The following is a 22,642-nucleotide window of genomic DNA, read 5'->3' as shown; positions in this document are numbered from 1 at the left end:
GTGTCTCTAGCGGTCGTAGACGTTTTGACACGAAGAAACGAGAAGGTCGCATTGTCTTATACGCTTACGTTCACGCCTCGGCAGTGTTCCGGTACAGTTCGGTAGGCTGCACGCTAATCAAAGCGTCGGTATTAGAAAAAGTGTCTGCACAATGCGCGGTTCGTTATGCACGTGCGCAGCCACGGCAAGTGCGCCAGATTTTCCTTCCACTTCGAAATCTAATCGCCGATCGAGAACTTTCCACCCCGATCCAACGCGCGTATATCTCTCTGCGTCTCTAAAAACGCGTTCTAAATTAGTCCACTGCGTAAAACCCACAATTTTCACGCCACATACGTTCCCCTAATTAAAACTCTCTCCTACTCAAATATTTTCTTCAACCGTGAAAATTACCCGAAACCTTCAATTTCCAGCGAGTACAATAGTTAACACCGTGTTCCTTCTTTCTTCCTTTTTTCCCCCATTTCAAAGTGTCAGGTGAAATAAAAAAGTAGGACAAACGCGCGTGGAAACAGGGTGTCGCAGAAACTTCCTCGTTTCGTTTCGTTCTTTTTTCTTTTTTTTTTCTCTCGCTTTTTCGTTTCCCACGATGACGCGCACACCACGTTCGAACCGTGCGCGAAAATTAAAACGCCTCGTCAGGTCGCGGGAACGCGCGCGGCCGCCGCGGCGTTCCATCAACTTTTCTCTCCACGCTCGACATGTTTCGCCTGTGCTGGATATTTCTTTTTTTCTCGTTTTTTTTTTCGCTTTTTTGCCAAGCGATGCCTGTCCATTGTCGCCCGGCGTAAATTCACGGAGAAACTAACCGGAAAACGACGATAACGAGAAATTATGGAAAATCCTCCTTCCGATTTTCATCCGAACCACACACAGATACACACACACACACACACGCGCGTGCATATATACATAGGCAAACTGCGTTAATTCCTGTTGTATCTAATCGTGTGTCTTTTATTCATCGAATGCTCTCTTTTATTTTTCCAAGCAGGGAGACGAGGTCTGGCGATGCTCCTGTCATGTGCAGGATGCGAGAAACCAATTATGGATCAGTACCTGCTGAATGTTTTGGACCGAGCATGGCACGTCGAGTGCGTTCGCTGCTTCGACTGCAGAACCACGTTGCAGGACAAGTGTTTCTCCAGGGAGGCGAAGCTCTTCTGCAGGGAGGACTTCTTCAGGTACTTAACATCCCCGCCGTTTCCGTATCTCACTACCCTCAGCGAGTGATTATTCTGCGTTCACGCGTGTACCAAGTAGTCGGAGGATCTTAGCGGTTGAGTCATTGGATTTTCGAGTGGATTTCAGGGACGAACGGTTTTGAGCGCGATTGTCAATGGAAGCCTTGATTATGGCGTTCTGATAGGCGATTCTCTCATTATTTTCAGAGAGATGTAATATTAATTTGAAACGAGCAACCTTACGTTAATTAGTCAGTTTGATTAGCATTGGGTTATTCCGAAAGTTGAGTTTGAGAAAAATATAATTTTGCCGGAATTGAACATTTTTGTTTGAAATAATTTTCATAATTATCGATACACTTTTTAATCTTAAGCCCTGAGCGTCTATGGACGAGATACCTCGCGACTCAATGTCGTTCGCGCGACGCTTCGGACGAGATATCTCGTCGAAAAATTCGAATGAAAATTAGTTCCTGAGTGATCTCGTCCTTGGGGTTAGTTACGCGTGTATAAAAATTCGAATCTCTAAGAAAAGGAAACTGCTGTAAGGCGTTTTCACTATCCTCCTGTTCCCTAAACTATTTTTGTGTATGGAAACCTCCTGTTCCCTAAATTATTTTTGTGTATGGAAACCTTCTGTTCCCTAAATTATTTTTGCGTATGGAAATTGTCAAGTGAGTGGAAAAAGTGAAAATCCATTGGAGATAAATCAGGGGAATATGAGGGATGAGGTAGAATTTCAATACACAGTTGATGCAATTTTTGTAACGTGTGCTTGCTACTTTTCTGTTGATCAGGGACAGTTACTGTGTCTTCAGTCTTTGATGAACCACCTCTAATTCGTTACTGTATGATTCTGCAGTGATATGGTAGTGGTACCAGGTCTTAGAAAACTACAGTGAATTATTCTTGAAGCACACCACCAAACTGTGAAAATGATTATTTCGAGCGCCAACTAAGTTCGGATAGGAAACGTTCGTTTGCGACTTTCTTTCTCCTAGAAATTCCAATTCTCATGTACGCAAAATTAATGCTCCGCCAATACATTGACAAAGGTGCATCGAAAATTACGAAAATTATTTCAAAGAAAAATACTAAATTTCAACGGTGTTACGCTTAAAACCGCGACATTTTTCCCACGAAAAAGAAATACCTTGGAAGCAACTCGAACAGGTATACACCAGTTACTCAACAATTTGTCGAAGAGAACTTGTCTCACTTCGGTTATGCCCGGATAATTGACGTTCCAGCACCGATAGTACGACGTAACACGATCGATCGTTGTTAAGAGAGAAGTCATAGGCTAGCAGCAGCTTTTTGCTTTCTTCACGCGCGTAGAAGCGTGTGGTGTCCCGGCAAACTGTTTCCCGTTTGCATAATTAGATAAACGGTCGTGTCACAACTGGCCGTCGACACTGCCAGGCGAAATCGGAAAGATTTATGATCGATGGCATTAGCAGACAATCGCCGCGGCATTTGTCGCTCGATTTTTCTCTTTCCACCGTTTTTTCTTCTTCTCCTTTCTACCAGTAGCTCGCACACAAATAGCTGTATATACAATATCGACGGATGGCGGTCGTTTCGTCTGTAGAAAAAGCATTTCGCGACGAATGGAAAGGAGGCCTTGACATTTTCCGCGGGTAGCAAGTCCACCGTCATTTCTACTCGATCAACTTTCGAGGAAAAATCGCACGGTTCGATCGAAGTCTGTTCCGCAAACGAAACACGCCGGCGCTATCGCGATTCGTTACGCAGGGTCCACCCGACGTATCTCGTATATCCCTCTCGGCTTCCAACCGATTCGTTGGCCCCGATCTGACAGACTTCGTGACTCCGGTTTCTTGCCACGTTCCACCAGTCGAACGAAAACGTAGAAATGAACGCGAATACTTCGAGCAACGATATTTACAACCACCCTATTCGCCTTCGCCTCGCTTTTTTCCCATAAATCATGCAAGAAATGAGACAGTAATTAATGGAACAACTTTGGAGAAAAAAAAAATTACTACATGACGCGGCGTTCTTCTTCTGAAGAAGACCACCAGTTGAGAGTCTCCTCGATACCTTTTCGTAACTTCGCTCGAGAATCGGGTAAAAAGTGCAAACGGAACGCTGTGTGCCTGTGTTTTCTTGCCGGTGAAAATCGCGGAAATGTAACGCGATGTTTGAAATATTCTTTTGGGTGGACAGTGGAACGTTCTTGCGGAGAAGGATTTTGCACTGTGTGAGATAGTTTGGGTGGAGAAGGATCGTTCAGGGGTTAGATCATACGTGAGGTATGAGAGTGATACGTAATTTTGGTATTTTTCTTTTTAAGAGAATAATCGAGTTGATTGATCATTTTTTTTTTTGTGGGGGATTTATTGTATTATCCTTGAAGAATATCCAAGTATTTTTTTAGTTTAGTTCGTTTGCAAAATGGCGACGCTACAGCCGCAGGGTCGAACTTCTATTTTCTTACAGTGTTGTTCTCTGCTGCCACATGATTTCACTTAGAACAAAGTATCAAAGATTTGCATCGTCTACATGCCAATTGCTAAAGCCTAACCTAACCCAGGATTTCAGAAACATATCGAGTTTCATAAAAATGGTGAACATATGAAGAAAGTATCACATTTTTCCCTAAAATTTTAGTAAATATAAAAATTTATAATTGCAGAAATAAGTTTTCGGTATATTGCAAACATTCTACGTACTCTTTTAGATTATATAACAGAGAGTATTTTGTGAAAATTTCAAGTGAATCAGACGAAAATCGTAGAAATTACGGACAGCACTGACTTCAAAAATGTCAGTCTGAGAAAAACGCGTTTAAAATTTCAATTACTGATTGTTAACGCGGTGGCACACTTCGTTAAATCGACTCTAATTGCATAAAATGCATAAAACCATCGAAATTATTCATTAAAATTTCGAATTAAAATTTTTCAAAGTACAAACTATCGATCTAAGCAAAAAAAAAGAATTCAATCTTTTTAAACCTCAAGCGTGATCTAACCCCTTAATAAAGAATCTTCGCAATCAATCTCAAAGACTCTCTAACGAAAGAAATCCAGCAAAGAGATCGGTATCACACGCGTTTCTCGCTATTCCGAAAGTCGGAAAAAAGTAGTATCCTCGCGAGGGAGAGCGTCAGAGTCACGTCGCGGAGAACGTTGTTGCGAGCGTTGATTTACGAACTTTCCTCGGATCGAATATTTATAGCGCAGCGGAATTGATGGTCCCAGTTCGAGCGGTCGGCGTTGCGTCGAGTCGTCGCGAATAAATCGCGCGAAAAACGGGCGCGTGACCAGCATTCGAAAGAGGACGATTATCACGAGCGCGCGCGCTCGGCGAGCGGGATAGTTTCGACGGAAACTTTTCGTTCTCGCTTTCGGCCGAGGGAATAACTTCTCCCCGTCGAGTTGATACAATAACCTAAATCGTTCGGCGAGATCTCGTCCGGAGACCTTGACATTCGCGCAAGAAACCGATCTCGAAGGCGTGAAGACCGGGTTCCGCTTCGTCTGCAAGCGTTCACCGACGATTTTTCTCGCGCAGACTGGGAAAGAAGTTCGGTGCGAAAAAGCAGCAGCGAGTCGCTTAAATTAATTATCAGCAGTAGCATCACCGTTCGAAGAAGTGAAAACGTTTACGGGTATCTCCATTTTTTTCCTCCTCTTCTCTTCTTTCTCGTGGTTTGCTCCTTCGTTCGGTTCTTTCACCAGTTTCAACGCCAGCAACATTGTAGGATCCGTTGAAGAACGTATAACGAAGCGGAGAAATAGGCAGTAGGAGATTCGAGTAGGTGAAGAAATCTGTGACGAACGTAATGAACGATGGAAGAAAGATCGAGAGGGTTTTAACACTGTGATACCGGGAAAAATTCGATCGAGAATAACAGTTGCGACGAAACAGTAAGTTTCGATCGGTAGAAATGAAATTTAGAGTAATTGAAGAAATTATTTGAAATACTTCGGTAAAACGGACGAAGTTTAGATAAGAAAGAGCGGGTGGAATTCTTGAAACAATAGAAGTTAGAAACAGTTTCATACTTTAATTGCTAATTTGAAAGAAAATTTAGATTAATTGCAACCGCATGTTTGGCGAGACGATTTAAAAAGCTTCATTTTGATTTAGTGCGGTAGAAAGGATGAAGTTCCGATAAGAAACAGTGGGTGGAATATTTGAAACGGCGGTAGAAGTTAGAAGCAGCTTCGTACTTTAATTGCTAATTTAATTTCGGATTGATAGAAAGGAAATTTAAACGAATTGCAACCGCATGTTTCTGTAAATTATTTAAAAAGCTCCGTTTTTGTTTAACACGGCGGGAAGAACGAAGTTCCGATAAGAAACAGTGGGTGGAATATTTGAAACGATGGTGAAAGTTAGAAACAGCTTCACAGTTTAATTGCTAATTTGAGAGAAACAAAATTTTAACGGATCGCAATCGTCTGTTTCTATAAATTACCTAAAATCCTTCGTTATCGTTCGACACGATAGTAACGACCGACTTCTGATAAGAAACAGTAGGTGAAATGCTCGAAACGGCGGTAAAAGTTGGGAAAAAATGTTAAGAGCTTGTAAAATTGCATTTTATTAATCACAAGCTAATCTCCGTGAAATTCTCGCGACGAGTGTCGGGGCGGTGGCGAGGGTGATCGTTCCCCTGCTTACCGCGAAATAAAATCGCCTACCTTGCCGTTCGTCCGTGGAGAGTCGTTCCTCTTTCGTGACTTCTGGAAGCGATGAACGATCCCCTTTGTAACCAAGGGCCGAGTGTACAAGCAGAATAGTGGGGAGGGCGTTTAAAGGGGGGCCCTTTGATACTTATACGAACGAGTGTATAACGAACGTGTTGTATACTTTACGAGCCACTTTGCATTTCATCCCGATGAAAAATTCATTAGATGTAAGACGAACAGGCCGCAGAAGGCTATGCTCCGAACGGCGTAGAAAAGCTTTTCGGGTCGAAAATAACTCTCGATCATCTCCACCGTCCCGTTAATTAACGTTTATCCTCTTTTGCTACCGTTACACACCTTTCGCCGTGTGTACCGATACGCGATTATCAATCCGACGCTAACATTCGGTAAACTAACGAAACTTTCCGAAAATTAACGCAAACGAAACTCGCGAAAAATTAGAATTAAACAGATTAGAATGAGCTGTGATGGACAACAGAGAGAAACGGAAGGACAGAACTTGGCCGTAACGGAAACCTCGAGCGGAGAACCAAAATGGAAGACGCTGGAGTGTGCATTCCCAAAATTAGCGCAAACGAAACTCGCGGAAAATTAGAATTAAACAGATTAGAATGAGTTGTGATGGACAACAGAGCGAAACGGAAGGACAGAACTTGGCCGTAACGGAAACCTCGAGCGGAGAACCAAAATGGAAGATGCTAGGGTGTGCATTCCCAAAATGAACGCAAACTCGCGAAAAATTAGAATGAACTGTAATCGACAACAGAGCGAAACGAGAGGAAACGAAAGGACAGAAGTGGCCGTAACGGAAACCCCGAGCGGAGAACCAAAATGGAAGACGCTGGGGTGTGCAGAAGGCCGATCGATTCCCATGACGCGACTCGACGCGACGCGACGCGACGAATCTATCGATGTCGTTTCTCGAATCGAACCGGTGATTCCCCCCGTGTTTCTTTCAGCGAATCGCCGTTGGGAATACTGTAACACCTCCGGGAGGTCCAAGAGGTATCGGCCTGTGTTGGAACGGTACGCACGGTTATGGTAACCGGCTCTACGAGTCGCGCAGCAAGGTCCTTAAAGGTCGATAATGGCCCGTGGAGGCCTGAAAGGGTCCAGGATCAAAAGGACCGATGTCCCCGTTTCAGCGCCGCCTCGACTGCCGTTGCTTTGCGGTCGATGGCCCTCTCTCTGTGTATGCGTACCCGCCGAAAATTATTACCTTAAAATATGGTCCACGATGTCGCCGGAATACGCCCGATGAAAACATTAAGTTTCGAGGTTAGGGGGAGGAGATGCGACGATGTCACCCGGCAGAGGCTACCGCCCTGTGCTAATAGTTCCCTCCGTGGTTATCACCGGGAAGCAACTTTGCCGGATTCCCGATATTACTCGAACTTCTCGTCACGCGAAAATCAGGATCGCGTTGGGAATTATCGATGAAAAATAGCAACCCGGTGAAATTACACGGGAAATATTCTTACACGCGGTGATCTATTAAGGTACATTTATACGTGGCGCCAGGTTGCAGGAGTCGTTTTACAACGAAATAAATCATACCGGCTGTCGTAACCGAGAGTATACAGTATATTCACTTGGTTACAGCCGGGGAGAAAAAAAGGAAAAGGAACACAATAGAGAAGGAACGTTAATGAGATAAGACTGTTTCTTCGGTAAGAAACGTCGGATCTGTTCGATCAGAATTCCAGGATCGCTTTCCGAAAGAAATTCAATACGGAACGATTAACTCTCAAACCTAGTTTATCCAACGTCTCGATCGAAACCTCGGATTAATTAGGTATCTCTGACTTTTCTCACCTAAGGTCTTGCCACTGACCTCTCTCTCTCTCTCTCTCTCTCTCTCCTTCCACTTTCTGCTTCCACGTAACGCAAGCGTGTAGAATCTGAACGAAGTTCCGGAGGCACTAACAGGGGAGAGACGTGTGCGGTAGTCGTCGGAGAGGGACGATCACGGTTGGAAATCAAAGCGAAACGATCGAAGGCAATCATAGATCGGCGCGGAGGCTTTTCTCGTGGACGGCGCGGCGCGCTTGCTACGGGACGAAAGGGCGCCGACGAGAGGTCCATTGTCCTTGCTTTCCACCCGCGGTGCTGGCCTCCTCGGGAGTAGACCCGTCGAAACTCGAACGTGGAAACATTATAAATGCGGCGTGACGCCCGCTACGAACCGTAGGAGAAGTTTGTTGGGCGTGACGGGGCCGGCGCGGTCGAACAGAAAGAGAAACAGGGAGGAGAGGGAGCGAAACGGAGAGGACAGAAGCGAGACAGAAAGAGGTTTCCAAGTTGTTTCCCTTCCAGGAAGGTTCGGCAATAGTGGTATATATATATATATATACATATATATGTATATCGCGATGCGTATATTTCGTACAGGGACGTTTTTGCCAACCACTGTACACGTTACTCTCTTGCGTCACAGTCGAGACAGGCCCACGTTCGACCAACCATACTTCATCTCCTTTTTCTCCATTTTTTCCTCCTTTTTTCAAACATCTTTTTGCTACTCTTTTTGTCAATTAGCCAGTCCTCGTGACAGACACTCCAAGTGTAATTACGTAAGGAAGTGGTTAGTGCTAGTGGTCACAGGTAGCACGAGGTAGATTTTAACGATCGGTTTATTATCTACGGTATAGATAGGTTGGACGTTTATCGAAGCATCGAACGAGATAGTAGCGGAGAAAGTGGGTGTATAAAGGGAGAGAAATAATAGGTGGGAAAGTTGGATGAAGTACGAGGACGAAGACGGAATGGAACGATCGAAATTCGTAGCTCCCGGGCTGATAGGATTTTATGCAAACGGCGTTTCACGGTGTCGCATCGGGCACCACTCGTGGACATTAGCATAACTGTTATGAATCGCTTCTCAAGGCATACCTTCACCCTTTCGAGTTGAGGAACGGTAATCGACGATATTTCACGAATTAATCGGCGCCAGGCCGAAACTCGTCCCCGATAACCGGGGGCCCGGCGACGACGACGGTGTTCGCTAGCGGTTACTATGTTTCGCGGCGCGAGATCCAAACAAGATAAAGTGAAAATCGCGCGGCGGAGAAGGATGGTTCTTCTCTCGTGCGGTTGGAATGGTAAAAGTGGAGGGGTTTAGGTGTCTCACCTTGACTCTTGGCCCTTTTCAGGATGTCAGAGACGAATAGAGAAGAGAGGTTAGGTCGCGGAAGCTCGGTCGCCTCGGTTCGCTAATTGGATTCCGTTAATTAGACTCCCATGTCTCACGAGGTAATCTCACGGGTGTTTATTTCCTTCATCGGCGTAACCGAGACGTTGCCGCGTACGCGCCGATCGAAACTGTGTAACAAGGAACAGAGGAAAAGTATCGGTCGCTGTGTTTGGCCGATCGTTTATCGAGAAATAATTAATCGGACGCGGTAATTATAGTTTATGCAACGGGTGAACGTGTATGGCTGTCGATGACACGCGGTATTGTACTCTCAATCTACCTTTTAACCCTTTTAATCCTGTGTGCCAGTTTTGGGGTGGTTCGATACGCACTCGAAAAATCTTTCCGGTTGATATAGTTAGGTATTGTGGAAAATTTCATCGAAATATGTAGGAGTATGTAACTTTTAGAAATTTTCTAACGAAACATTTTACATCTTTTTGATTCTTCCGTGGTATTTCTAACTTGTACTCTAAGTTAAGCTAAATTACGCGACAATCAAATATTTTAAATAATGTAGAATAATTTTTAACGGTAGCGAAACTGCCGAATGCACGATTCCATTTGCTTCTCATTAACGTGTAATGTGCTTAAGTTGCGCAAGTGTTAACTTGCATAGTTAGATGAAATCAGCGCAAGCATGAGCTAACCCTTCTAATCCCAGCCGATTCAATTTATGTGCGATCACTTGGCATAAATAACCCGTTAGTTGTAAAAAATTTCTAGCTACCGTGGAAAATTCGTCTAAATATCTGAAAAAATGGTGACTAGAAATTATTTAACAAAACATCTTCCTGTTTCTCCTGTGGTATTTCCATCGATACACAGGTGTCTTTCGCCGAGAGCAAGAGGGTTCACTAAAGTCTAGAAAAAAATATCAATTTAGATATAAAAACTGGAGCAAACTCTCACTGTCTCGAAATGCTCATTATAATCCGAACTTGGCGTCGATATCCGAGTCTGAGTATTCGAGTATCCGGCTCCGGATTTCCTTCGTTAATTGCTCAAGTACGAAGCTTTTCTTATCTGAATTTCGATTGAAGAAAGCAAGTTTAGGTAAAGCGTTAAGCTTAAAGAATACGAAAATTATATTTTCGTTCGGCATTCACATACAGTATCAAATTTGTTTAGTATCACTGAAGTACCACTCTGATATTCAGGTCAAAATTCGAATACTCAAACACTCATATAAACTGTAAACCGTGGGTATCCCTAGATCCCAACAAAAGCCACCGCGTTTCCCTGTAAAATTGATAAAGATATTAAAGAGTTCCAGCGATAAGCGGCGTATCGAGAAACGTAGCGATATTTGGAGAGTCGTTTCGTTCCTCCCCGATTCTACCTGTTCGCTTGACCGGTTCATCGTCTAGTTGAACCGGGGGCGGTTCCCCCAGTTTCGTTCGATTCGTTGGGAAAACGTGAAAGATAGGTGGCTGGGCTGTGAGCGGCGAAATAGACCTAGAGAGAGAGTAGAAGAAGGGATCGTGTGCGTCGGAGTCGTTCGACGGGACCCCGTGAAACCAGCACGCACCACATACATAAACTCCAGGCTCCGTGGCAAATCGTGGCCCGGACCCACCCCCTTTTTTTTATCCCAACCCGGCTGTCCTATATTTCTTGCTACGCGCCAGAATTCCAGGCTCTTTACGCTCTCCTCTTTAAGGGAGCCCACACCCCCTTCACCTCCTCCTCCTCTTCCTTCTTCCTCTGGCGGTTGCCACAAGAGAGTCGCTTTCTCACACACGAGCGGCCCACGAAAGTACCACGTAAGCCTTTCTATTAATGATTTTTACGGCCAGCCTCCGTTTCTTTTTCTTCCACGAGGAAGAAAGGACCCCGGTCTGCTGCCCCTAGCGCGCGCGTTCGCTCGCTCAAAAACGAGGAAATGGTCGGAGGCAGACGCGCGTCCACGGTGAGAGAGAGTAAAGGGGTATACACCTACCGGGGGGAGGAAGAACGAGGGAGAGAGAGATTGGCGGAGAAGAAGCCGGTGATTCGGTGACGTATGCATTCGGGGAAGTTGACACGGGATCGGCTAATTGCTATAATTAATTAAATAATTCCTGTAATTAGACTAGAGGGATTGCACGCGAGAGGTGAAACGAGAAGGTTTTAGACAGAGGTGGATTGGTTGGAAGAGGAGGGAAAGGGAACGAGATAGAGAGAGAGAGAGAGAGAGAGAAATGGAGGCTGGCAACGTAATGACCGTTGGTCAAGAAATATCTCTGGCTTCTGCTTCCGTGAGAAGATTGTTAGGAACTGCGCGTAGGACTGCTAATTTGGACAGGTTGATGAATAGTTTGAAAAAGTGTGCCGGTTGATTATAGGATGTTCCGCGTAAGTACTTCGTATAATAGTTATAGATGACCGCGTCGATCGATAAAAGGGAATCCTTGTAATTTGTACTGCTCTTTCTTCCTTGCTTCTTCTCCTCTTCACTTCTTTCTTTTAGCTTTTTTTTTTTGCTTTTCTCTCTTGTTTCATCCGTTCTAAGCAAACAGAACGTCCACTCGATTGCTACTTGTTAGTCAAACGATACGAGCTGCCGAATAGAGGTGTGTATACAAATCCCTGTTTACCATTGTCCGAATAATCTCTCGTGTAGCTACTCTATTCCTACGTAGAGCTTACGTATTTAAACGTCGAACACAAAGAGCCTTTCCGTCTCGTTCTCGTCGAGTTATTCGCTCAGAAATAAGAATCGGTAATATTAGCGAAATGTGGGTCGCGGGTCACTTTGGACGCGTGCTTCCGGTCCAGCCGTCGCGATAGCAATAAAATAATAGCGCCGGGGTCGTGAATCGGGTCAGCCGATATTCCTAACGCGTAACTACACGTGTGAAACATTACGCTTTCTGTACTGTATACACTACGTAGAGAGACAGTCGCGGGAATTTGAATGCATAGAGAGATGGACGTGTTTGACTCGGAAGTGCAACCGCGAGAAGCGTAGTAGGCATCGATTGAGATATATTTACTTTCGAAAGGCGGCAGCCCTAAGGGACCGTGGTAATTGCTATAATTAATCGCGTGATTCCTGTAATTAAACCGATCGGAATTACTAGCTGGGAAGTATGCCGGTCTGATGCTTCCGTAATAATACAGCCGCGGGAGGATCTGACGGACGAATCCTTTTCGCTCAGATTTATTAACTCGCGCGAACTCTGTTGCAAACCAAGCCGCATTCGAAACACGCGTGCGTCTCTTATTTTTTGGAAAAAAACACAACACGCACCACGACGAATTTTAGGTACCTGTGGTTTCGTTTTCTTTTGGGGGAAAAGCGAGAGGCGACACGGTGGTTTATGACAAAGAAACGTGTGTGCCGCAGGCGAGAGACGTGGAACGGTTAACGCGAAATTAACAAGTGGGACGCGATAGGTTCGAAGAAAAGGAGGAAAAAAGAGGAAAAATGAAAATCGAAGCAAACGCCTGGCATAGCCGGTAACCGCGTCGCGCTTTTACGGCACCGAAGGGTTTTAACTTTTTATGCCCTATCGGGATGTTAAAGTCCCATCTCTTTAAAAGCGCCATATTTCTTTTATCGACGTTTGCGAGTCGCGCGGCTTAATGACAGGACTTGTAAGTTTCGAGCCCAATAAACGTCGTCGTCGTACAACACTGACTTTCCTTTTCGTTTATATCTGCCGAGTAAACCGCTACGAGTGTCCACGTGTTTGCCCCTTCGAAGCTATCGATAAACCGAGAGAAAATAAAAAATAAAAATGAAAGCAACGTAACCAATTACACTAGTCTTCGAGGAAAAGTGAATTTTACACATCGCCATTTCTTAACCCTTTACCTAATACCAACTCCAATGAACGATGAAAAAGACCGACAAAAATAAGAGGAAAAAAAAGAGGGAAACTAGTGGACCAGGTGAATGCAGAAGGCGCGAAACCGCGTGGAACGATTAATCACGAAGCGTGTTCGGTGAAGCGATGCGACGCCGCCATCGCGTAGACGACGCGTGCGCTCGTTATCCAAAGCTTTCAGCGCGGTCCAAGCACGTCGCGCTACCACGAATCTAAAAACTTCCCCTTTGGCTGTCCACTTGTTTGTCGTTATTCACGTGGGTTTGTCTCGCGACGGGTCTGTTGCAGGCGATACGGCACGAAATGCAGCGGTTGCCTCCAAGGGATAAGCCCTCAGGATCTCGTGAGGAAGGCGAGGGACAAGGTTTTCCACCTGAATTGCTTCACCTGCCTGGTATGTCGGAAGCAGATGAGCACAGGAGAGGAGCTCTACGTCCTGGACGACAACAAGTTCGTCTGCAAGCAGGACTACCTGTCGGGCAAGCCGCTGCCGGACACGCATCACGTGCACGGTCATCATGGTGAGTTACAAGTGTCATTGTCCCTCGTTATCCACCGCGAAGAGAAACGACGTCGCGAGAACAGAGATGCACAAACATGTGCGCAACACACGCAACAACCTTTTTGTTTCGTTCGTTTGCCCGGATTTTGGATTTGTGCAACTCTGTGTGCCAACATCTCTGTGTATTACTATATACGTGACAGGTTTATATCGATATCGATTCTCCACGATACTCCTTTTTCACCTCAAGGGTGTCGTACGCGTGGAATTTTCTGTTATTTAAAACCGTGGTAATTTTCACATCGATGCTACCAAACCACTGTACAGGCACGCGTTTCGTGTAGGAACTAGATGGCCATTACAGGCCTCGCGGCCGCTTCGTAATTGGTATCGTTTTAATCGACTCAGAGGGAGGGGAGGGATGGTTATGTTCAGGGACAACTGCTTCTTAGAGGCTCGTTGAACTGCGAATAAATTATACTTCGACGCAAGTCTTCTCTCGGAGGTCGTTACTTTAGAGAATCTTCTATCGAGGAAGCCCCGTGTAGAAATTTTCACGTCGATCTGTGGGGCTTCGGTGTCTTTCTTTTTTACCTTTGTACTATTGTTTCGCGCGTCGCGAATTTAGAGCGGGCGCCAAGAAAACGCATCGAAGAACGAAATAAATTTGTACAATCTCGCGAAATTTTACGCCTTCGTGTGAATGTACGTATAAATCGCCACGTTCTGTGCGCAGCTCAGGAGTTTGCCCGCGGGGCAGCACAGGGGCAAAGAAGGGCACTTCGCTCGCACCGCCTAAATCACGCAATTTTAAATAATCTCATTCGTAATAATGACAATACATGTGCCCTATTTTTGTGATTGTGTTAGTGAAGGTAGACTTACGAGGATATGACTCGATCAAACCCGCATTCCTTCCAGGAAAAAATCTCCTGAGCTCTGCACAGTGCTGTGCAGAGATGAAAAATTGAGTAAGGAATGCACCTTTCCCAACGCAATCGTAGAAATGGGGGACGTGTGTTATCATTATTAACTTACGCGATGGCACCGTCGAATCGGATCATTTGAAACTGCGTGAGAGAAAAATTGAGCGGTGCGAGAAAAATACCCCTATTGGTGTAGGGTTGCCATCCGTCTGAGTTTCCCCGGATTTGTCCTAGTTTTTAAGGCGTCCGGAGACTTTCGGGGGGATTTTCTGCAGCGATCCGGGTTATCCGATGTTCGTTTGCTGCTAGCCTCCACCGATCATCCGTGTTATCGTGTTATTTGTGCGCTGCGTGCGGTGATCTAGCATGCGTCAGACGCACCTCTGCTAATACACTGGATAGCAATGCGTCTGTTTTCAAGTGTCGCGTTCGCATCAGAAGCAGTCTAAATGCAAACTCAAGAAAGAACTCTTATCTTGGAATATCGTAATTAACCTAGAAAATAGAAGCGTCCGGGTTCCAGGCAGAAAAGTCCAAGATTCTAATGCTCTCTATTCTATCATAGTGATCCTAGTCCTGTGTCATTTTCTCATCTCTGCACAGTATATTCTACCGCTGTGTGCCTAATATTTCTCGTTACTCCGAGGTTCCTTTACTCTGTACCAAGACTACAGAAGAGTCTATCAAAGATTCAGATTCGATAGGAATAATTCTAGCTCGAACGCGTCGGTCCAAAGAAAAACAAACCCACCGATCACAGAGAGACAGAGAGGGGGCCGAGAATTGAGATTTTTCATTTTTTTTCACGGAACAGAGGGGGGCTAGGTAGGAAGGGATCACAGTTCAACGCGTCCAACGCCCGAGATTTCACGGAGTCAGGCTCGTTGTATAAAAAGCAGGGCTGGGGGTGGGCTTTTCACGGGGGTTTTGCCCCGGTGTCGGAACGGCAAGCTGTGAAAACAGCGCGTACTACACGCATGTAACCGACCGTCAGCCACCAGTCGAAAGAGAAAAGGAGCACGGGAAAAAAGGGCGAACGCGCGATCACGAGAGAAAGAGAGACTGTGTTTATGTGTGTGTGTGTGTGTGTGTGTGTGTGGCGAGGAACAGCTCGGTTTCACGAGGGCCTAGCCGGTGTGTAAGCCGTGAAACGAAAACCGAAAGGTCGTTAGGCAGGGGCAAACCTTTTGTCGCTTCGATGCCGACGTCGAAACCGCAAAACGTCCGACAACTTCGTTTCTTTTTCCTTTTCTCTCCAAACACGTCTCCACGATGTGCCTTCTTCTTCTCGTTCACGATCACGCGAGATTCGCGCGCGTCAGACCGTTCTAATTACTCCGTTGACGTTCCCCGACGCGTTACGATTATTCACGCTTCGTCTAAGAAATCTTACTTTCCTTCGAACGATACGTAGATGGTAGATTTTTCGAAGAAAGATACCCACTCCCCGATGTAAAATTTCCAAAGTAGCATCGAAGAAGGAAATACTACGTGTGTTTCAGAAAAGAAGAAATACAAGTGTCGAAGTATAGAAAGGGACGACGATTACATGTTTCGATGATCAAACATCGTGACGTCTGGATGTTCCACGCGTTTCCGACATTAATCTCTATCACCGCGCGGCCATTTGTCAGTTGTCGAATTCACGGTGATCGTCTGCGGCGCACGTGAAAAGCGCAGCAATTACGTGGACGGGCGTCGATTAATCAGCAACGTTTATCGATAACTTTTAACGTCTTTTGTCGCTGAACACGCGAAATTACGATGGGAAACGCGCGCGTTCGTCCGCGTCGCACGAGCTCGTGCGCGCGCGCGGCAAATTGCAAAATTTCGAAAAATTGGTAATGAACGACGCTGCCGCGTTGCTACATCGTGTACGTCCAGAAGCGAATAACCGTAATCACGTTTAATTGCTAATTTCGTGTGGAACATCGACAAATTTACTCGTCCCTCGTTGATATATTATGTTCTATTTACTATACCGGGGATATTCGGACTTGGCCGATGGAGAGTGGCGTGCAATACGTGCGAATGGAACGCGAGGCTCGATGCAAATGTGAGACAATATGAATCAAGTCTCGGGCCCTTCAGGCTCGAATTATCGATAAATTAAACTAACTAAACTACCATACCAGCGGATATTCGCTGTTTTCCAGCGTCTAAACTTGACGTTGATCGACGCAATTATTTTACAAACGGAATTTTACGAACGCGGAACCCACGTGTCGGCACGAGCAAATCCGCTCGCGATACTTCTCGCGTCGTTCTATTACTCGCCCAGTTATCTCGAGTTCTGTTTCTAAGGATTCTATTCGACGAGTTCGTCTCAAAGGAAACTAACTTACCGGTGAATCGAAACAAGTTCTCCCGCCGGGTTGGTCCGAACTTGTTCCCCGTTTCCTTGTGTCGAATATTCCGAGTACAAAAGTACGAAGTAAATTTGACAAAAGTTTGAACTTTATACCGATCGAATCGCTGATTTCGAAACAGATTCAATTTCTTCTTCTGAAATCTAGTGGTTTTCTTCTTTTCTTTCTACCCCCGCCCTTTATTTTCTTTAATCAAAGTGCAAACATACTCGGGTTACTCGAATAGTCTGTAATGTAATGAAAATCATTGAACAGAAAAGTGACTGGTGCTCTTTTCGAAGTCAATGATTCGACCAGTGATGTGATTAAAACGCACGATTCGAATCGTTCACGAGCAGAATCGTCCAACCTGTCGACAGGAGGAGACTCGTTGATGGGTTCAGGATCAGAAGACGAGGACGAGGACGGTAGTGCTCACCATCATCACGGTGGTGTCGGAGGTTCTCACTTGGGCCCTCATAATCTGGGTCCGGGTGGTCCTGGTGACCAAACTGTTGGTCACACCGGTGATTTACCTCTTGGAAGTGATCCTTGTAAGCAGGAAGACTCCGAGGATCAAGGTAAGTCCTTCAATTCCATCTGTACCGTTAACGATCTTTCGTCAATTGTTAAAAAAGAAAAAGAACGTAAAATATTCCTCTACGATCATTCCTGAACGATAACGCGAAAAATCAATCGTTGGAAACGCGAAGGTTCAAGGAAGAGAGATCAAAGAGACGCGAGACATTCTCGTCTCTCCTGCGACAAACCGAATTTCCAAAGGACGATCGACCGAGGACCGACTAACGACTTAATCGCGGCCAATCTTGCCCTTTCGTCGAGCCACCTCGAGGGAGGGAAATTCGGTTGCTTGACCTGGAGCGTCTCTACGAATTACTAAGCGCGTCAGGTTCTCTTCTTCCCCGGTCTATTATTCGCTTCTGCTCTTTTATCGCGAGCACGACACACACAAAATCACCCCATCGTCGCTTTTACCTCTCTCTATCGAGGTATACACGCTCTCTATACACCGGGTAGTACAAGCATCTCCTTTGCCACACGGGGGCGAGGAAAAAGAGGGGTGTCTTCGCGAAGGGTGGCCCCTGTAGTGCGGTGTGACACTGTCCAAACATTTTCTTTGTCCCGTGGTTAAGACCTACCCGGGTAGATATATATATAGATTATCGTGAAGAGTTGGGCCCCTAAACTATATACGTATATGTGTGCGTTACGTGTGTACAAGTTGCATATTGTACCAGTGTGCACGCATACCACAGAACACTATAGAGTGTAGCTTTCAAGCGTAGAGCAGCTACGATAATCCGATGGGGGTTTCGCATCGCTTCCGGGGGATTGGCTCCGATTGTTGTTACCTCGATCCGACCGATCAAGATTCCGAGATATGTATATTATATACACACTGTGTGTGTGTGTGTGTGTGTGATATACGTGTGTGTATCGTTAAGAAAGCGTTCTGTGAAGAATGTCATTGTTTGTTCAGTCGATGATCTCTCGTGTGTTCCGACACGAGCAGGGAGGAATATTTAGAATTTCTTTTTTTCTCCATTTTCCGTCGAATTTCTAATTACACGGTGACAATTGTGCCGGACAAGTAGAGAGAGCCACTTGTTTCACGGGAAATAAGTGTTTTCACTGTTACGCGGGTAGGTATTTATATATTAAACGGGGTTTGTTTGCATTGCTCGAAAGGTTCCCTGGACGGTGATCCCGAAACGAGGGATAGCCAAACGGAGAACAAAAGTCCGGACGGCGGTGCTGGTGGTGGTAGCGGCGACGGCGGTGCTGGCTCGAAGAGGCGAGGTCCAAGAACGACCATAAAGGCGAAACAGTTGGAGATTCTCAAGTCGGCGTTCTCGTCCACACCGAAGCCCACCAGGCACATCAGGGAACAGTTGGCAAAAGAGACTGGATTACCCATGAGAGTCATACAGGTTCATAACACTCCTATTCCTTAACACTTTATCTACCGCTCATAGTTGAAGTGGTTAGTCACTGACGACCGACTCAATTGGGCGCGGATTCGTCGCCGGTTTTGGCTATTGCACGGAAATAGTGTGATATCGCTCGTAACAGAGACATCACTCTCCGTTTACTAACGAGTGAACGTGAAATAGGAACTTTAGCAAAAATCAGACTGATCCGTCTGATCCGAAAACCGTCGATAACTGTTGAGTGCCGAAAGGTAGACAAAGCGGTAGATAAAGTGTACATTTGTATACATGTTTGAAAAAGGTTTGAGAGATTAACGAGAGATTGTTTGGGAAAGATCGGTAAATTGAATGAAAAATAGTCGGTCGTGTCGGTGTGCGCAGGTCTGGTTTCAAAATAAGAGGAGCAAAGAGCGTAGGTTAAAACAGTTAACGTCGATGGGCAGGAGCCCGTTCTTCGGTGGCTCGAGAAAAATGAGGGGCTTCCCTCTGAACCTGAATCCCGGTGCTTTGGGCGGCGAGGACGGACCGCCGCCTGGTTTTCCATATTTCGGCGCGGAGAAGTTCGAATTCGGTTACGGCGGGCCCGTGGCATTTCACCATGAATTCTTCGGTGCTCATCCGCCCCCTCATCCTCATGGACCGCCTTTCAGTGGACCAGGCAATCCTGGTGAGTGTTGCAATTCTATTTCTCCATTTCAACTGTTCTAATCTCTCTCTTTCTCTTTCTCCTAATCGTTCATTTTGAAAATAATCTTTCTCCAGTAAAAAAAGAAATGAATAAAGAGAGAAAAAGAAAAGAACTACTCGCTACGATTGAGCATTTTCACGAACGAAATTCACAGGGGTACGTACGGTGGCCGCGATCAATCGACGTCAGAGACTGGGGAATGGTAATCTGAATTTGAACTATCTAACCAATGCAACGCGTAGATATTGCCCGTGTTACTTGGTGCACAGGATCTATTTCGCATCCGCGTTCCCGGAATCGAAAGCAGACCCCGTCTCGAATTCTATCGCGACTAGGTATAATAAACATCGTAGCGGGTAGGTAGGTCGCGATAATTATGACAGCCGGGTTCGGAGATAGCTGGCCGGATACGATCCTCTCTGAATAGTGTACGGTAATCTGTTTCTGACAGGTTTGGACCCGGCGAGTTTAGCGGGTATGGCGGCCGCAGTGGCGGTGACAGGGGAATATCCACCTCCGGGTGCGGGAGGCGGCCCTCCGGAATTTCTCACGGGCCCTCCTGGACAGGGGCCCCCTGCACCTCCTGGCGGTAGTCCTGGAGAGTTCCTAGCACCTACAGGTACGACCAGATCCTTTTGAAAGGTTACGCTTACGTACCGTATCTTAATGTACAAAACAAATCTTCGTATATCGTTATACGTCTATGCTTTATACAGTTGTTTCTTCCGTTTTTTCTAATTCTTTTTCTTATTATCGACACGTTGAATGCCGTGGGGGTGATCGGTGACCTAGGTGGTAAGATTAGTGAGAGCATTTTTAATTTGAGTAAATGGTAATGTTTGTGAAATTTTCATCTAATCACACGGTGTATTTAAATAGTTTTATCTGTAGCTGCTGACATTATTGTTTATGCATATTGGGATGTGTTGTATTTAAATAAAAAATTCATTTCGGTCCGGCATTCAACGTGTTAACGAAGTTATGTACACTCCTGTTTGTAAGTATCGGGACACTTGCCGAATGTGAAGAAAACTTAAGAGTTACGTCGACGACAAGGGTAGCTTTTTGGACATTTTGTGAAAGCTCGTATTCCAGTTGTCTGACACATTTCTTAACCGTGTTTGCTTCAAGTTTAGACGCTTGTTATCAGAAAATTGCTAAAATTGGACGACAGACAACACGAGGGATAAACAGCCATTGAAAAATCGAACAAATTGGTGAAGAAATGTAACTTAAATTATCACAAAATTATTAAGACCCTGAGAAAAATTATGACTGCATACAATATGTACACTACTGGGCAAACTTTTGGTATCACTGTGCATTGCAATTTCCAAGAAAAAGTTAGCAATTTTAATAAATTTTTAAACGAACCTTATCATTCGATCAAAGGAAACGAGATAAATTTCTATCGATCTCCACTACAAACTCATGTCCCACTTCGACGAAGAACCGTACACTTTCTTTAAAACCGTAACGTGTGTCCCGATACTTCCGAACGTCGCGGTGTATGTTAAAGTAACGATATAATACGGGGTGTTAGACACGTCGATGAATCAAGCGATCGTTAATACCGTATCTTCTCTGTACTATACTAAATTTCTCAGGAATTATCGCTGGATCGGGACCTTTCTAACACCCCGTCAGCCCCGACCCGAAAAGTCTCGTTCGTTTCTTTATTATCCCCCTCCTGGATCCCACGTTTCTCCTGGCTAGATACAGAGAGAGAGAGAGGAAGGAACCGATTTCGACGGGTTTGATATTTCTCAGGTGGAGCACAGGGTAATCCCAGTGCCGGTGGGAATGGTGGCGGTCCAGGTGGCGGCGGCGGCGGGGGTGGGTTCCTGGAGCCGCACCAGATGCAGAGCGAAGGGCTGGCCTGGTAGTACGAGTTTTAATTAAAACGTTCATTTTTATCGTGTTTCGTTGCTTTCCATCGAAAAAAGGCCGGGCGAAAAATCGATCGAATTTCGACCAGAGAGAGAGAGAGAGAGAGAGAGAGAGAAATCGAACGTGTGGCACAGACCCCGCGCCCACCTTGATGGAGAGACCTTTTTTACGACTTTGTGTTCCGGTGTTCCGAGACTTTTGTCCGCCAAGCCAGAGAAAAGAACAAGCGCGACGACAAGTCGTACGTCGAGCCAGGTCTACTTTTTGCAACTTGTACGTTACGTTTCTGTAAGATACCGCATATTTGATAAGAACGATCGATCGTTTTAAGCTTAGTTTCTTTCACGGTTATCATTGTCATTATTAACATTATTATCTTTATTATTATTGATTAATATTATTATTATTATTTTTTTTTCTATCGTGTAATATTATACCCTCCCTGTTGATTACTTTTCGACGTTACTTTAAGAAACATCCTGTAGATATCTGCTGTTCTACACCCGATGAGACACACTCCAATTCAACGCAAAACGCATAATCGCGATCGGAAAAAGACACCACGATAATCGTACACACAAAGGCACACACACTCTCGCGTATGTACGTCAGATGCGTATACACAAGAGGAATGAGAGAGATAGAGAGACATGTACACATACACACACGGTACACATGCGTAATTCTACACTTAAAAAAACCGCTGTACTAATTATCATTAAAGTATAAATATAAATAGGAATGTGTAACCTGTAACTGTTAAGGCGGCGATCGATGTAAATAAATCTGTTTTTTTTTTTTTGCAAGAAGCGCGCGAAATAATAAAAAAAAAAAAGGAAAAAAATGAAAACGTTAGTTGACTGAGTCACCGAACTGTTGTGTCTGTAATTGTAACTTGCATTGCAACGTCACGCGAGAGATAACGAGACACGCCGCCGCGATGCATAATGATTATAAATATTATTATAATAAACCACCTCGTATTTCCGTATACGTACAGTTGTGTTCATTTCTTACAACCCCCTTTCTTTCGTACGTTAAGTTGCGTTCAGACGAATCGATCGTCGGAAGACTTTGGAAGATCGTTGAAACAGTAAGTAAATCTTTGTTTTTTAAATAAATTGGATTATTCTTGTTGTGTGAAAATCATGTTAGAATAATTATCATTAGCTTGCTCTTGAGTGACTTAAATACATTTGATATATCAATTATTATGGTCTGGAAGATTCTATATACATTGTGCGCATTTCTTATCCAGAGTTGCATTAACCCTTTGGTCGTTCATTTACAAACAGCGAATATGTACGTCCATCTAATAAATACAATTTATCAATTTATCTTCACAAATGAAATATTTTTGCGCAAGCGTTGAATATTAACACAACGCGCACTTTTTGCCTGAAACCTAGCGAAAGGGTTAAAACGAATCGATCGTCGGAAGATTTTAGAAGACCATCGA

General features: G+C 44.9%; 1 protein-coding gene across 1 annotated transcript; it reads left to right on the top strand.

The window, feature by feature from the left end:
* The first annotated feature begins 1,011 nt into the window (after nt 1-1,011).
* Nucleotides 1,012-21,396, top strand: LOC108572773 (LIM/homeobox protein Lhx5). Its single transcript, XM_017935054.1, has 7 exons — nt 1,012-1,184; nt 13,166-13,398; nt 17,034-17,234; nt 18,364-18,605; nt 18,987-19,272; nt 19,721-19,912; nt 21,064-21,396. Exons 1-7 carry the CDS (start codon nt 1,012-1,014, stop codon nt 21,177-21,179), a joined length of 1,443 nt encoding a protein of 480 aa, XP_017790543.1. The 3' UTR covers nt 21,180-21,396.
* Nucleotides 21,397-22,642: the final 1,246 nt, after the last annotated feature.

This window comes from Habropoda laboriosa, unplaced genomic scaffold (genome assembly GCF_001263275.1).
Source record: "Habropoda laboriosa isolate 0110345459 unplaced genomic scaffold, ASM126327v1 scaffold22, whole genome shotgun sequence".
Taxonomy (NCBI): Eukaryota; Metazoa; Arthropoda; class Insecta; order Hymenoptera; family Apidae; genus Habropoda; species Habropoda laboriosa.
This window is presented reverse-complemented; position numbering and strand designations above follow the sequence as displayed.

Coding starts and splice junctions, on each gene's coding strand:
- LOC108572773 (XM_017935054.1), top strand. CDS start 1,012: ATGCTCCTGTCATGTGCAGGATGCGAGAAACCAATTATGGATCAGTAC. Junction 1,185..13,165: donor TGCAGGGAGGACTTCTTCAG/GTACTTAACATC, acceptor GGTCTGTTGCAG/GCGATACGGCACGAAATGCA. Junction 13,399..17,033: donor TCACGTGCACGGTCATCATG/GTGAGTTACAAG, acceptor ACCTGTCGACAG/GAGGAGACTCGTTGATGGGT.